The sequence below is a fragment of the Harpia harpyja genome, chromosome 16 (genome assembly GCF_026419915.1).
Source record: "Harpia harpyja isolate bHarHar1 chromosome 16, bHarHar1 primary haplotype, whole genome shotgun sequence".
Lineage (NCBI taxonomy): Eukaryota > Metazoa > Chordata > Aves > Accipitriformes > Accipitridae > Harpia > Harpia harpyja.
The window spans coordinates 6635533-6652848 of NC_068955.1; the positions used below are offsets into that span (position 1 = coordinate 6635533).

At 40.9% G+C, this 17316-nt stretch overlaps 1 protein-coding gene across 12 annotated transcripts in view; it reads right to left on the bottom strand.

The window, feature by feature from the left end:
- The window catches only part of PUM1 (pumilio RNA binding family member 1), a 77923-nt gene that overhangs the window by 38316 nt on the left and 22291 nt on the right, over positions 1–17316 (bottom strand). For 7 of the 12 annotated variants that reach the window (XR_008238825.1, XM_052811854.1, XM_052811853.1 and 4 more), the window contains 4 exons: positions 8554–8662; positions 5701–5879; positions 3347–3513; positions 2095–2365 (listed from right to left, as the gene is read on the bottom strand). Coding sequence is in view for 11 of the 12 variants with exons in the window: in XM_052811854.1 (XP_052667814.1) it covers positions 2095–2365; positions 3347–3513; positions 5701–5879; positions 8554–8662 (726 nt within the window). In the remaining variant the exon portion in view is untranslated. Of the gene's footprint in view, positions 1–2094; positions 2366–3346; positions 3514–5700; positions 5880–7082; positions 7285–8553; positions 8663–9318; positions 9337–17316 lie in introns of those variants that run through there. The other 5 variants (XM_052811859.1, XM_052811850.1, XM_052811856.1 and 2 more) reach the window with 3 other exon arrangements.

A 17316-nucleotide genomic window follows, 5' to 3' on the forward strand; every position in this document is an offset into this window, starting at 1 on the left:
CCTTCAAAGTATATGATGCTTCCCAACAGACCGAGAAAGACACTTTTACAGAACGAGATCCCTTTGTTCAGGATGTATTTCCTTCTGACAACTGAATGGAAAAAACTATCCTGCCAAAAGACAGATTTCTTTCATACAAGCTGTAACTGGCAGACAGCAATACCAAGAAACACTGGCTGCTGGATATCATATATTAAGAAAATGGGTACCACTGTGCCAAGATACATTGCATTTACACAAATGTGCACTGAGAGAGGTCACATTTGGCTGAAAAGTGAATCCTTATCTTTAATACAGCACTTACACTTACAAAAGCCTGTGGTTTGCATTTACTGTAGGTGTAAGTAGCTATTGCAACAAAGATGAAACTAAAATAACAGCCCTTATTATACAGCCTGGCCTGCTTATTCTCAGCATGACCTGGGTGGGAGCTAAGCATGCCAGAGCAACTGGGTGGGCAGGCAGCTGTGCTCACAGCACCAGGACCTCCTGCTCTCCCCCAAAAATCACAGTTCAAAGAGACGAGAGAGAACTGCAGCTTCACAGGCAACCCAGCAAAGAGTTTTAAGCATGATTACACGGAGATGACATCAGCTCTACATGGATATTACCCATCCCCTTTATAGAAAGAAAACAAAAAACCCCAGGCCTCCCTACAGGGCCAGAGCCAGAAAGCCGTACTGCAATCACTTCTGAAATAGGCACACTTTCCAGGTCAGCCTTACTTCAAGCGTTTTTATTTCTAGATAGGTGCGAGACATGCCAAATTTTAAATCCTATTTTTTAAAGGCTGGAAGAAACAAATAAAAACTACTTGAACTTGTAAATGAGCCTTAATTTAAATAAAATACACTAACAGACAAAATACAAATTACAGGCTTCACATTCCTGCAGTTATTTTCCCATACCTAATGGTTCTTTAAAAAGGAGTTCACTTAGTTAGCTCTAACATACTGTTTTAAAAAAATACACAAGTTTCATTGTTTAAAACTAATTCTTGCATTCAAGGTCCTACACCACAGAGTAAGACAAAGACTTGAAACTAGCTTTTTTTTTTCTTCCCCTATTTGAACTACACAGCAGCTATTTAGTTTAATCATTAAAATTTTTTCCATCATTAACCTCTTAAACATGCTATATAATAAAACAGCCCATTAAGCTATAACACAGATATTTACATTGCTTTTAATACTATGATAACTCTCTGAAGGTAGGCCTTTAGCACAAACTTGGCAATGGTCTCTCCTCACTACAGAGTGCCAACAGGCACTAAAAAAGATCAGATATTTCAGGAAACCCAGGGCTAGCTACATACTCTTGCAATCAGCTACAACAAAGGATTTTATTCTTGAGGGATATCATACTTACAAAAGGAAAACAATAAAAGTCTACAATCATTACCCAAACTAGCAGGAACAGGAGTGGATTACGAGTCGATCGTTGGATCTAGGCCCAGCATTCAAGAGAAGCCAACAGCAAAGCAAGGACTTAAGTTACTTGTCCGGGATGAGAAGCCTGGGCCGCTTGCGTGGGAGAAAAGGTCAAACAAACTCACTGGGCTGAGATAAAAGTTTTCTAGTACTGGACTCTGACCTCAGGTTTTAAACCACGCTCAAGTGCGAGTGAGCCAGTTTAAACTCATTATTCCTTCAGTCTGCTCTGGTTCAGTACTGCAGACATCCCAAAGCAGGGCTGCAACACCAAGGCTAAACAGTCATTTGACCATTAAGTCACTTTAAAGGCTTGAGGGTAGGGGTTTTTTTTGTTTAGCAGTTTTTACTAATTTAAAGCTCTTCTCCAATACAAACTTACTCAAGCTAAAAATGATTAATACACAGAAAATTGCTGTTGTTAACTGCTGTTTATTAGAGGTCCTTAAGACTGCTGTTCAGATGCCCATGTTAAGTAGATCTCCTGCCTCAAGCTCCCTAGGAGGACACATGCAGCACTCTATAGATGGCATAGAGGTGATGAAACCATTCCAAGTCTTCCTCCATCCCTCTCTCCAAACCAAGAGCCTGAGCTTGTGCTAACCCCATGATGACTCTCTTGGAGGAACTGGAACAGTAATTAGACCAACGGCTGACTCTTTACCTGCTGTTGGGAATTGTAATCAAAGAGCCCCACGGTGGCTGCGGCTGAGTCCACAGGTACTTGAGTGCCAGAATAATCAAACTGAAGAGGCTCCATACCAACATGCTCCATGGGATCCAGAGGGACGCTCTGGGACTCAATATTGGAGAAATCCTCCACTGGCTTGGCACCGTTAGTACTTGCCAGCTGGGCTAAGCCCTCTGATCCATTCTGGTTTGGACCCAGAAGATCTACTTCACTAGCAGAGTTCTGGCAATTACCAGGTGTACGGCTATGCAGAAAGAAAAGATACTCGTCACTAAGCACGTCCATTTAATGCCATGTCACACATCATCAGTTAACAGCAACAGACACTAGTACTCACCAGAACTGCTTGTAGATGTTGTGATAAAGGGAAAAAAAAAAAAAATAAAACGATGGTCTGAAATAGTTCCCTAAATGAATTCTACAGAGCAATTTATGTATTTAAAAAAAACAAACAAAAAACCCCACCCACAAAACCCTCAGTCCCCCTGACTCAAGTATCTGTTACAGTACGAGTGTAAAAAAAAATTGTTTCTTTTTTCTCCTCAACTGAGAGATTCACAAGAAGACAGGATTTCAGAAATACCAAGGTTATTTTTTCATAAAGCTATTTGGTAGTTATTAACCACGTGATGCTCTGGCGCTGTATCTCACTTGAAACCTTTCTAAAGTAGCTGCCATGGTTTCCTAATTACCTAACGTAAGTATTTGACTCGAGTGGGAAATGGTTCATCTCAATGCAAGGGCCAGCAGTATGCACCTCACAGCACATTTGTTTTGCTTTTACAGTTTTCCTGCATGTCAATGAGGCACAGCAAGTAGGTAAGCTAGCAAGAAATACGAATGCATTGATAACATTAATAGCCACAATTTCAAAAGCCTTTAATCTCTTGAGAGCTACAGGGAATAAGTCCAAAACCCCAACTATAATTTAGACTAGTATATAAGCAGAGTCAACATCTTTAGTAGGTATTTCCATAGGAATCCCATGCAGATTAATTAAAAACAGGCGTGAAAATAAACCAAGATTACAATATACAGAACTAGGTCTGCACAGACTAAAGCTATCAGATGCTATCCTCCACCTTCTCACAGTGCTTCCCTGCGTACATTATAACATCCTTATGATACTGTTTCAATGAGTCAAAGGCTTTTTCACCAGAGCATGGAAAATCTTTCAAAAAATGTTGTGTGACACTGATTAATTATTAACTAATGGTGCACATACCTGAAGTCTTTGACATCTGCGTCGATTCCATTCTGCACAGGCAAACCATTTGTTTTATCCATCACATCCCCCTCCTCCTTCAGATCTCCTAATTTATCGCCATCAAATGTGCCCTTATTTTTCTTATCCCCTTTGTCATTCTCATCATTCTCTGCATCCCTTGGCCCCTAGGCAAAAGAGACATTATTTTTAATAAGCTTAGTTTTCAGATCAATTTTACTTTTATTCCAAAATGGTAACAAATCAAGGAAACATGTCACAATAAAGTAAGTCACTTGCAAACATTAGTTCTTACAAATAAAAACGTAAAAAAGCAAAATAGTCAATCATAATCGAAGAAAGAAGGGAACTAGTTCTCACTCTTCCAAGAGAGGTTTTATCTATCCACTCAGTTTCTTCCATTTAGTAATTCAGGGTCTGCTTCTATAGGCTCTAAAAATCCCACCCCAAAATAATTTTAAAGAATACTTATCCAAATCCTCTTTCTAGATGGGATTTAGGCACTTCAAAATTAACTCAGGAACTTTTAAATACGACAGCATGTACTGAAGGGGTACAAACTGCATTAGTGCCTCTCCGAAAATCACTGTCTCTGTCAAAGATGCAGTAATTGACTGGACAAGCGCATGTATTTGAGCAGAACAGGATCACCTCACCCTTTGGGGGGGATTACTGTGATTTGCACACTGATTTGCACAGTGAATTCCAAGGTATGGCTCATTTAAGAGCACTCAAGTCAATAACTAGCTTGATCATTGGTTCATACAATCCCAAAGCACTTTTTTTTGGGGGGGGGGGGGGGGGGAAGGGGGGGGGGGAAGGAAAAAAAGGATTTCTGTTCTATTGAGCATTTTATGAGTGGTATTACATCTGCAGCATTTCTGCCCTTAATGTCTGCATTTTGTTTCACTTGGGAGAAGAATAAAGGGTGATTATGCCAGGGGCAGAGTTTTGAACAACAAAAGGGAAAGGAAAAACAACATAATTTATGATAAAAAACAGCAAGGGGCATATAAACATATTTATCAGAGACAGCTTTGGTGCTGTCACAAAAACAGACATTCAAACCCTGTCTTCCACCTCATTTGAGGGAAAAGTACTCCATAAGTAACAGGGCATTTGAACCCTCTATCAACTACATTTTCCAATTCTCTCTAATTGGAGCGGGGGGATTTTCCCCCCCACATTTAGAAAAAAAGATTGTTTTAAAAGCAATCATCTTCTGATGCTTCTTTTTAAAGAAAATAAAATCGTGCTTCCTTAATATTAAAGGGCAGACTTGGAAATGCCAATTGTAAATACAAATTTGGAGCCCAATTCTCACCCACACAATGTGATATTCACCAGTGAGACCCTTCATTTCAGAACTGGCATCCTGACTATCAATGCTGCAGAGCAGACACCTCTCTAAACCCCAATTCGGATGATAAATTGGCTCCTTCCACTGACTGTTCATTTCTCAGAAATCATCTTTCTTAGGCTCAGGGTTCAACAAGGTTATCAGGTGCCCACTATCAGGTGCCCAATTCGGATGATAAATTGGCTCCTTCCACTGCCTGCTCATTTCTCAAAAATCATCTTGCTCAGGCTCAGGGTTCAACAAGGTTATCAGGTGCCCACTAATGAGGGACAAAAATAAGAGGATGGATGAAGGAAACCACAAATCAGCTCCCTGAACAGATGAGCACAGCAGTCTAACAGCAACAAACCTACTCCACTTTTATGGTTTTCAACAATTCCTGACCTAGCACTTGGCTGATGAGGTAGAGTTGAGATGCAGCCCCCTTTTTCCCCACTACAGGGATGGGACTTGATTTTGCCTCTCTCACTACATCCTTAGATTCGAGGCAGCAGCAACTGTACTCCCTTCCCCACCCCAAAAAGCAGTAACTAATGCCATTTCTCCATAGGAAGCGATATGCCCTTGAAAGCATTCCCCTGCTGGAGTGGCTTTTGTAGCTACATTACGTTTCTAGCATCATTACATGGAGCTTTTTGTTCTTAGCCAGCAACAAAGCAGCCACACGCTCATTCAAAAACCACAGGTATATTTGCATACTGTTCCAACGACAAGCTTAGATGGGGTGTTACTGCCAGTGTGCTTATCCAAAGAACCAGGGAATGTCAGCAACCTTCACAATCCTTTACACCCATCTCCCATACTGCAACCCCTAAGTCAAGAACAACGGTTAAATTGCTAGCCTACCATTTTAAGAAAGACAGCTAAACTAAGAGCAAATAAAAGAAAGAAGAAACATCTGCCTTTAGGAATGGATTAAGAAACAAACAAACCAAGCAGCAAATGGAGAAAATAACATAATGGGAACTCAAATGTCAGAATCAGGCACACTTACAAATCCTCCTTTCCTTAGGCAGGAATCTCCAGGAGATGAGCTCAACACATACTCCACCATGCTAACTCCAAGTCCTCCACTCTCTGACCGTGGTGAAAGCACTGAGTTGACTTCACTATTCACATGAAACCCCTGACCAGGTCTTCTCTGAACCATAATTGGTTGGGAAACAGAGTGATCTGGAACAAAAACATGTGTAATTCTTATAAGTAGATCCAACTATTCAAAGGAGGCAAGTCATTAAATATGTACTCTCTAGGGTCTTAATTGTACTAAGAAGTGCCAACTTTTTGACTCTGATGATGTCCATTAGAAAAAGCAGGATGGCTTTCTTATTTTTTAAATATTAGAACCTGTAAACCTACAAGCAATAACTACATTTAAAGTCTAAAATCATAGAATTTCAGAAATTTAAGCCTCTAAGTAAAGGTCGTAATTAAAAAAACAAAGTTCTAGTTTTTAGTTTTAGTAAAACTCTTGCATTAGTACAGTGAAAAAACAATCAGTCTTGGTTTGTCATTTAAAACATCACCCTACCATTACACCAGCCTACATTTGTTTTCTTGGTCATATGAACTACCATATTTGTGTCATGATCAGTGTTTCTCTTAGCTGCTATTTCCTCGATAAAAAGTTTGAGAACTTAATTTCTTCTTCCTCATCACCTGTCCTCCTGCATAAGCCCCATCATCCCTTTATCATCCCTGCAGCGTGAGGGTTTGAGATCCCACCAGAACAGACTAAGGTTAGATGGCCTCCAAGTCGTTACAAGCTCTGCAAAAATTGCTGTCTGGGCAGGAGAAAGTGACCCTACGTCCCCAACGAGGGAAGGGAAGAAGTTCTCTGCTCCTGGCTGCTCAGACTGGCAATAGTCAGTGAGTCAAAAATAATATGCAGTAGATACAGTAGTTGTCAGGGGATGGTGGAAGGGACATGCAATGATATTGATACTGTAGCTTCCTTATAAAGCAGGCATAGGCTGTCAAGAGAAATAATTCTATTCTATCATTGCTCTTGCGTACACCTTCCTGCCTTTTCCCTCAAGCCAGCACAAGCATCTATGTGGCCACAAAGTGAAGTGGACTGGGGAGATTTTTCGGGGATAAAGCTAACAAAGAAAAGAGAAAAACTAGTTTTAACCCAGATCAATTCCCCAGCAGGTTTCATTGCACTGCTGCATTAACTACTTGTACCACCAGCAGGGGAAGAAAGGAGTGGCCTGCATCAGACAGGACTGCTTCTTTTAGCAGTACTGGCTTTAAATGCTCTAAACCTACAAGTTCAAGGTAGAGTAGTGAAGAACCAAAGCCATACGGGTGGACTGCAGTGCATAGTGTGGACACAGACAGAAAGGAAAATGGATGGAGCGAAGGGCATCTTACAGAAAACTAGGCTTCATTAGTTCCACTGTTCATGGAACAAACTAGTCTTCTGGCCAAGGACACTTCCACACCCCACCTCCAAGTTGTGCTCTTTGCTCTGGGGCAGTGACCTTGAGCAACTGCTCAGACATGGCTGTTCTCTTCATTTTAGATGAGCAAAAGGGGAAACTATGACTTCACTGACTCACAGACATCAGTGCAGGCCATGGCTCAGGAATAAAGGCTGTAAGGTGCACAGGATTAACTGAGAATAAACAAAGGAAGAGATGAGACGAAGAGCTTTGACTCACGGAGATTTGTGATCAGCCAGCGTAGGAGGTTACCTCCCCCAGATGTCTACCCTGCCTGTCTGGTGGATGTAACCAGCCCAACAATACAGGCAGCAAAGGAGAAAGTCTTCTCAGCTGTTGCTGTTCAGAGTCTGGCTCAGCCCTTTAATCCACCCTCAACTTCAGTTTATATTAATACAACCAGGCACAAACTGTTGTTGAGGTCTGGATGCAGGCGCTGCTACGGAGATCCACTGTGGACAGGCAAGTCAGACAGCTGGAGGCAGCAGCTCCCCCAAATCTCCCCAGTACTCAGCCAGACTGCAAGGTTCAGCCTATCAGATTTTAAGAAGCTTTATCCCCTTTTCACAGCCATTTTGAAATTTAAATAATAAAAAAATGCCCTTATCACTATCCCAATACCTTCACCCTAATAATGGATATTTTCGGCAGGAAAAACCCACACAACAGTGAAGTTGCTCTAAATCACATCTCCCCTGGAGCTGTAGTTCTGTGCAGTTGTTTCGAAACTGCATGAGATACTCAGCAGTGTTTAAGGAGCATATTCATTACATATATAAAGCACAGAAAATAAAAAGTAAAAGGTTATCATTCCAAATTAAGCACATGCATGTGATTTTTTGCCATTTAACTAAAACCAACTTGAACACTCTCCCCTTAAATTCAACAGAAGGGACAGTCTGATCCAAGAACAAAATTCTTGGCAGATAAACTTCAACACTACTAATTCAAAACATCACTTTTTTTCTTTTTTAAACTGAATGTTGTTAGGTTTTGGTTGGTTGGTTTAGTATTTAAAAAAATTGTGGGGTTGGTTTTGATTTTTTTTTTCACTAATCTTTTTCTCCAATATCTTTGTTCAAACTTAGAAGTAATCCATCCCAAGGCAGAAAATACATCAGAAAATTTGAATTGAAATTTTAATGGCAATCTAAAATTTTTAAGCAGACAAACATGAGGGTACACACGTTCACATTAGACAATCTTTTTATAACTATGGATATCTTTTAACTCTATCACAAAGCAATGTGGGTTTTTCTATTAGTTTTCTATTATGTAAAACAGATGTTTTTTAAAATCTTTTAAAAGCTGTGTCATCCAGACTGGCCAGCAATTTTGAGTAGATGAGTTGCACATTTCTGTATTCAACCCCAACTAAATTAAGTAAATAATTGAGCTACCTGATGTTCCCCAAGCACTGTCTCTCCACTGATCTCCCAGAAATATCCCTTTTGGTCCATCTTTGCTGGAATCATCAGATTCCCAAAACTTTTTACCCGGCAACAGCTGCTGCAATTAAAAAAACAAACAAACAAAAAAACAAAACAAACAAACAAAAAAAAAACAAAAAACAAAGCATGATTAAAATAAGTATAAAATGCAAACATAAACCATAAGCGTCTCCCTTCTAAACATGAATCAATCATTAAACACAAACTGATACATGCTTTATAATCAAAATATTTACATACTCCTAGGGTGAAAGCCATACAGCAACTGAGACAATGATTCAATCTCCGCAATCCTCTTACATTCTTAAATGCTTTATGAACCCCACACACGTAAGCACACACATACAATTTACATTCTCCAGCCTCTCAGCACGAGAGCTATTTGCAAAAAAAATATTAACAGAAAAAACTGTTCTGATCAGAACATTGTCATGACTTCCACCTGAGCTGTGAGGATACCTCTGAAACTACCCAGCATTTCCAGCACAAATTCTTGCCTTCAAATACTGAGGTTCTGATGCTGGCAGGGACAGAATAGCTCAAGAGGTGCCAAGATCTCTCACTTCTCGCTTATTTAATGACTGCTGAGGACTCTCCATGCTATGAAGGTTATTTGTAAACACTAATAAGAGTGAACAGTTCTGGGCCACCGCACCTGCCAAGCGTGTATTGTTCCTACCGGATGAAAAGAAAAAAAAAAGGTTATGCACTTACTGAGAACGAGACAGAAAGTCATCCTTGGCTTGAATGAATCCAAGGAAGATTGTTCTGAAGTTCAGAAGATGGCAGAAAGAATGATGTGCCCTGTTCAGCAGATGTATTTTGAAAATACCAGCTTCACCAAGGAAACACCTGCCACGGGGCATCTACATATGGCAAGGGGAATTCCAAGCCCTGCTTAAGTGTCTTAGATGTCAAGCATACAATCTTCAAATTAAATCTTCTGGCTGAATGAGATGTATGCAATTCAGACAGAAAACAACAGTACATTCATAGCAAATTAACAAAATAAATGAGCCTTGCCTGCTGAAGTTGGAATAAAACTAAAAGAACTGGAAGATTAACAAGTACTTGCATCTGTTTGAAATTACCATAGAACAAACAAGAATCATCAGATTAGTCAATGCCTCCTATATATTAGAAGTGTTGATAACTCTATACTCCATCAGCAGACATGCAAATTTAAGGCTACAGCATAACACAGTAAATAGGCTGCTGGATGACGACGAAGCAAGCATAAATGATTTAAGAGCTCCCAGCTTGCAGTGTACTCTGGTTTAAGACAGACAATCAGAAAAGTTGTGCTCACCATTTACTTTTTAACTTCAGGAAGATCTATTTACTCAGAAACGTATTGCTAAGCAAGTCTGTATGTATGAGATTACACCCAACGTTCAGATTTGGGTAACTGGACAGATTACACAGAAGACAGGTATTATAGTGAAAGCAACATAAATTTTACCCCACACCTGAAAAGCGGAATTACTGGCAAATTCTAAAAACAAAAAAAAAAAACCAAAAAAAACCCAAAAACCCAACAAAAACAAAACAAAAAAACCCCACACACAACAACAAAAAAAAACCCCCCAAAAACCAAAAAAACCCACACACAACACCACAGATGAGAGCAATTACATTCAGCTATTTAACTAACGCTCGAAGTTGCTATTGACTAAAAGTAACCTTGCTTTTGCACCAAGATCAGTAGAGAATAGGATCAATCCTTGACTTAAACATGGTAGTTGCCTACAAGGGAAAATAAATAAATAAATGCAATCCCTTTGGAAAAAAAAGCTTGTACAGGCACAAGATGGAGGGCAGGCACAGCACCTGAGCAGACCTCAGAGCAGAAGCACTGCTGCTTCAGGGGCTCTCAGTCAAACCTCAAGCTGTACACAGACATGCAAGTTTTACAGCAGCAGAAACACGCTCCCAGCTCCTCAGCCCACTGCTGACTGTAAGCCCTGAGCAAGAGCTGGCACAGAGGCATTTTCCAGCTGAACTGAAACTTTTATGCATACCCCACATATTGCCTATACAAGTACACAGGAATGTAAAACAAAGCAATCCTCACCTACAGAGGTTGAATCAACATCTCAAACTAACATGTAACAGGTCAAATTTCAGGATGACACGTGCCAGTAACACTCCTGTTGTACCAGGCACACCAAGAGCTCCAGCATAGAGGTTGCCACTTCTGAACTAGACGAGATCCTCCTAGAAGGCTGAAGACACCCTGCATGTGTGTGTGTGCTGCCACAGTGCTAAAACAAAACTTATTTACGGATAAATGTTGCTAAATTAAATTGCTGTTTTTCTTTTACTGAAAGTATATGCTTGTATAACTTATTGCCACCATCTTAACATCCTCTTCCAACTTGCAATAGCCTTCCTCCTACTAATTTGAAAGCAAAAATCTTCAGGTTAGTTTTCAAACTAAGGATGAGATGAGCTCATTCACCTTCTATGCCTAAGCACAATGCAGAGTACTCCAAAGTCCTTCAGAGGTCTGCGCACTTCAACCCCCCCTGGATGTACGGACTCCAGTACCTGGGCTGTCCCTAGGGCAGATGAAATAGCTGTACAAAAAGTGTCAGGGTCAGGGACATGCAGGACTTGTACCCACCCTGCTTCACAGTACTTATTACAGATGCAGAATCTAGAATCACAGAATGGTTTGGGTTGGAAGGGACCTTCAAAGATCATCTAATTCACACACCCCCCCACAACGAGCATGGACATCTTTTCAGCATCTTTCAGGTTGCTGAAAGCCCCGTCCAACCTGACCTTGAACACTTCCAATAACGGGGCATCCACAAAAATGATCAGAGCGATGGAACACCTCTCCTATGAAGAAAGGTTGGGGTTGTTCAGCCCAGAGAAGAGAAGACTCCAGGGTGACGTTATTGCAGCCTTTCTGTACTTAAAGAGGGCTTATATGAAAGATGGGAACAAACCTTTTCATAGGGCCTGTAGCAATAGGACAAGGGGTAATGGTTTTAAACTAAAAGAGGGTAAATTCAGACGGACACAAGGAAGAAATTTTTTACGATGAGGGTGGTGAGACAGTGGAACAGGTTGCCCAGAGAGGTGGTCGATGTCCCATCCCTGGAAACATTCAAGGTCAGGTTGGACGGGACTCTGAGCAACCTGATCTATTGGAAGATGTCCCCACTTATTGCAGGGGGGTTGGACTAGATGACCTTTAAAGGTCCCTTCCAACCCAAACCATTCTATGATTCTATGATCCACAACTTCTCTGGGCAACCTGTTCCACTGTCTCACCACCCTCACTGTAAAGAATTTCTTCCTTGTGTCCGAGAAGTCTCCCTTTCCCTACAGTCAAATATTCGTTGAAAACACTAGCTTTGAGTATCAGAACTTTTCAGTTCAGAAACGCCAAACTTTTGTTTTCCCCAGTTCTTCGATATTTGGCACACTATCCATGTCTACAAACTCTGTATCTTGCACATAGTCTGTCCAAGCAAGACCATTTAATCGCCTACTTTCTCTACAAGGTATCCCATTCTAGTTTCAATCTTTTTCAGCAGCAAGTCACTTCCACACAAACCTCTCAGAAAGGTTAAAATTCAAAGTAAGAAAGCATTTTAATCCAAGTGCTAAGCTTCCTCTGGGTGCTATTGTCTTCTTCCTACTGAGAGGACAAGACTCAACTTGTTCTTTTAACTCGCAAACCACTGAGTAGAGAACACAGTGCTTCCCCCCAGCTGCTCCTCTGCAACCAGCAAAAGAAGCATCATGAGATATCGGCACATCACTCATTTTTTAGAAATGTGTTGATGATTTAGGATTTATCATTGCATCATAAACACAGTGTAGGACTGCTCATGATTCTCTCAACTGAACAATAAAGCAGGGAAACTTGCACCGCACTCCCCTTTTATGTAATCCAAAAGTAACGCAAGACAACTGTAAGGACAAATGACTCCCATCAGCAAAACTCATTTCAAAACACACAGACCTGTTCCTCCATTTGCACCATAGGGTGACATTAAGGAGGTGAAACCCAAGTCTGTGCTCTCTAGTATAAACATAAACACACATCAGGTGTGTTACAATTTTTTTTAAGCTTCTGTCATTCCCATATTTCTTAAAATGCAGCTTTTTCACTCCTGCTGCTGCCCCCAGCAAAAATAACTACTCTCCTCATCATTCCATTTCAAGGAATTTTGAAGAAGAAAGCAATATGGACTGATTAAACAAAATTTTAGCTGCAACTAAACACTCTCATTTCCTTTGACAATACCTTACAGTGTAGAAGTATACAATCTGTTCTGCAGTCACACCTCAAATAAAGCATGAGAAGGGGCATCGTTTTGCAGAAAGAAGACAGGAAAGAAGTGAGCAGAATAGAGTATTTTCCTTCCAAGGAAAGAGCAATCTCTAGTTTACAAGAAAATTAAACTCCTTTCATAAGCTCCTGAGTTTCCAAAATGTTAATAAGTTTTCCTGATATACACTAGAATTCACTATTGCTTTCTTAGCTTGTGAAATTTATTTCTACTTTAAGGTAAAAGACAAAATGGAACTTAAGCAAAAAAATCAAGTATAATTTAAACCTAAGAGAAAATCTGCATCTGTAAACAAGCACAGAAAAGGGCAACAGGAAGCCCAGCAACTGCCTGGTAAGTAGAGACACAGCAATAGGTAACCTCAACATTTTTAAAGCAATCCTAAAATCTGAAGCAAACAAGCATAAAAGTTCAGTAGTTACTTCTCCTGAAGAAGTCTGCTAGAGGTAACCAAGTTCAACCTCCCTTCTTCGTTTTAGTACTTTGAGGTACTTGCTTTCTCATGAAATATAAACAGTGGCAACAAAATGAGATTTTTCATTTCTACCATTTTAAAATTTACAACACATTTCCAAACCAGCAGCTCCAGCAGAATTCATCTGAGTAAGGCCATGCTTCGACAATACTTTGTCTTCAGCAGCAACAGCAGGCAAAGATATTTCCCCCTGCGTGTCCCAGGTGCCAGAGCATGCAGCACACTCAAAGCCCCTCTTCAGAAGGAGCAATCTTTTGCAGGTCCACATTGCAAATTGTTCAGAGCCCTTGCCAAGAGCAGTCTGCAAATTTGGCTGCTGAGAGGGCTCGAGGAGGTAAGGGGAGAAGTTTGCAGCACATGTGCAAGCACCCCCTGGCTGCTGTAAGAACAAGAATACCTTAAACCAGCACTGCCAATGCAGGCGTACTGTGTCTCACAAAGCACTTTCAAATCTCAATTATAACAAAATTACACACTAAAGATGTGGAAAGGGACATCCACAGACATGAAGCACCAAGTTCAGACACACTTCATATATAGCTGCATAAACCAGGCAGACACTCCTAACTGAAAGATAAGGAAAACGAACACTTCATATGAGTATATGCTTACAAACCACAGCAACAAGCTGTGTTATGAAGTGGAATACACAGACCAAGCTTTTATTTGTATTCTGGTCACTTATTTAAATAAATATTTCAATTTTCCTGACCATACAAACTGGGTCACTACCACAAAAGGTAGCAAGACCATTTCCTCTGGCTGGAGGGCAACCTGAGACTAATTTAGCCCTTTACTGTTTCAACTACCCTCTGCCCCTTTCTTAAGGGTGAAAACACATCCACTTACCACCAAGATCCTGAAGAACTGCACCCAAACACCTTCTTACAGTTTTGCAGTGAATCACAGACAAGGATTAGAAAAAATCCTAATACTCACTGTCTAGTGCATACACACACCCCCTCACTGCACAGCCAACTACAACTCTGTCCCCTATAGTTGAATCTTTCCCCCCCAGAAACATAAAGTTTCTGGAAGCTCTGTACCATAAGCAGAAAGAAACAGAATACAAATGTTTATTTCACATACAGATTCCAGACGTATTTACAGATACTGGGGAGGAGAAAAACCAAAAGACAATACTAACAGATGGCAATGGGGGTCCTTGTTCTGTCAAGAACTGCTCCAACCAAAACTAGAGGTTTAGCAAACAGTAATCATCTGTACTGAATTATGCAACAGGCTGCCAAGACAATGAATTTTTCCTCAGGGAAAGTTGTCAGTTGCAATGGAAAAAACCCAAACCAACAAAATTATTTCAAGTGAATATCATCCTGTTCTTCAGGTTGGAAATTAAAAAAGAACATGCAGCAGTTTAGAACGAGACTAGTTTATTTGTTCCCCAGTTTTTATTAAAATTGACCCTATCTAATATGAAAATAATCCTTCTAAGCCCTCTTACAGAGGACTTACAGAGTTAGGCCAATATTCAATTTAGCAGAGCAGGGAGGAGGGGAGGGGACGACTTACACATCAACAAAAGCAATTCTACAAAGAACAAGTACAGAGCCCGTGCATATAGATCCCACTGAGATGGGATTATGAATTAGACAAATTAAGTAAACTGATCCCCTTCAGACAAGCCAAATATTAAGATAAAAGAAGCCATCTGTGCAGTTGGAGAACTCAGTTTATCTGCAGCAACAGGTACGAGAAGGCAGAGCATGTATTTACAAGTCACATTTGGGCAGCACTGCAGGTTTACAAACACTAAGATGTTATCTAACCCAAAAAAACTTGCCATCTAAAAACCAAACAAGATAGGGAGGCTGAGCACACAACAAGCAATCCAAGCTGGAGTGCCACCTGTGACAGCTGCCTCAAGGGCAACTTTTGCTCTCCTGTCCCAAAGAACAGGCAGCATTCTGCCACCTCAGGGAGTTAAACTGGCTCACAGGAGGGTCTGATAATACCAAAAAAAGGGGCAGGATCATAAGATTGGGTATATAGTGGTGAAGGTTAAAAAAAATTTTTTAAAAATCTCCATCTTGCCAGGATGGCAAGCTGTTAAGCAATCTAACTGCATTTCATTGGCCCTGCAGCTGTAAGCTGTCCCTCCACAGCTGCCAGCCTAACCATCTCCTGGCGCATTTTTGCTCAGCTCTTGCCCCAGTTCTGGTGCTCTCAGACCCTCCACTGAGCCATCCTGATGTGCCAGCATAGCTGCTGTGGCACCATCACACTTCAAACACTGCTTCAATCCTCCCATTTCTAATGCTGCTAGCGCTAGATAAATTGAAGGGGGGTGGAGGAAAGGGGGGTGGGGAACTGAACAGAAACATTCAAAACTGTCCAGAAACATTATTCAAAAACTGACAATACTCCCCAGCCCAGCTGCCAATGAATCATAAATTTATGAGAACACAGTAAAGGCATCATTAGCAGGGAAAGCAGAGTCATGTGGGGTTTTTTTAGGTGGGTTTTTTTCGCTTGGTTTTTGTTTGGTTATTTTTTTTAAACCAGATACAAGAATGTCTAGGCCAGTGTCACAACCACTCTGCTTAAAAAAAAGCACTTGTCACTGGAGAGGCAGGGGCTTATCTAGGACCTAACCAATCACATCAAGGGGACATAAAGGTGTACATGGTGAACCACCTATCACTTCAGCCTTTGACGTTTAAGAGCTCTGCTACAAAGAAACAAGAGGGTTGTAGCAATTTCACTGTCTGGCCAGAGCCAGACCTACACTAGACTCCAGCACTAAAACCTGCAGGCGACAGCATCAGAGAGCAATAATTAAATGCTCGTCTGATGAAGCGCAAAATATTTCTTACCAGCATTTCTTTTCAAGTGTAGGGTGAGATTCACTGTTACCTCTGATATTCATACTTCAAAATTTTTGGTCCAATTCCTTCTATTTTTGAAGTTAAGTACCTACCAGTTGCCTAATGTCTTTCTGTTCTCATCCTCCTCCCACCCTCCGGGATTAAGTTACAGCTAGCTACTCACCCAGCTGCTCTTTTATTCTAGACAGAGGCTTATCTCGCAGCATAACATACTACCAAATCAATGATGTTGCCACAGTTCAAAATGCATGTAATGCACTGATGACAAACAACACCTCACAGTCTCTCTGCACTGTCCACTATCCCCAAAAGACAGTGCACAAATATTCAATATTGCAAAGCTACAGATAAGAGGGATTTAAGCGAAGAAAAGCAGATATCCAGCTCCCCTGCCTCAAAGGCCAGAAAAGAAAGAACTTGCATAGCTCATGTTAAGCCTCAGATAAGTATCACTGCCGTGTGATCAAAGACCTCAGAAGACAGCACAAGCAGCATGGACACACGTTCTGGTCCAAAGCAGCTAAAGCAGCAAAACCAACTGGCCTCTGCGTACGACTTCTGAAGCACCATTCTCTTTCTTCACCAATTGCTATAAACCATTGCTTTTTATCACTTTCCAGTTCAACATATGCTAAGAAGCGGAGTTTGGTACAAAACTAGAGAAGATTTCATTACGCTTACGTGGCTTGTAGTGAGGCTCCAAGATGACTTCCTTCATTACAGCTAACAACCTGGACAAAAAGGGGAGCCTTTCAGAAGGCTACTTTCAACATTATTGACCACGTTCACTATCAATGGCCCAAATCTTTTCCATTTTAGAGAGGAGCAAAAGGGTTTCTGCGGCTCTTCTGTTCAATCTCACACTTGAGAAAGTATTGCACTTCCACTCATACAGAAATTTAGGGGGGTAGAAGGCCGCTTGCAGTGGGGGAGGGAGGGATTTTGAGGATAGAAACAGCCACAAGGCAGATGAAAGTTGTGGGGTTTCTAACTATTCTTAGTTTCCCCAGATTAGGATATCTGTTCATCACCAAATACTACCTATCCTGCTGTCAAAATCCAGAGAAGAGATTTAACT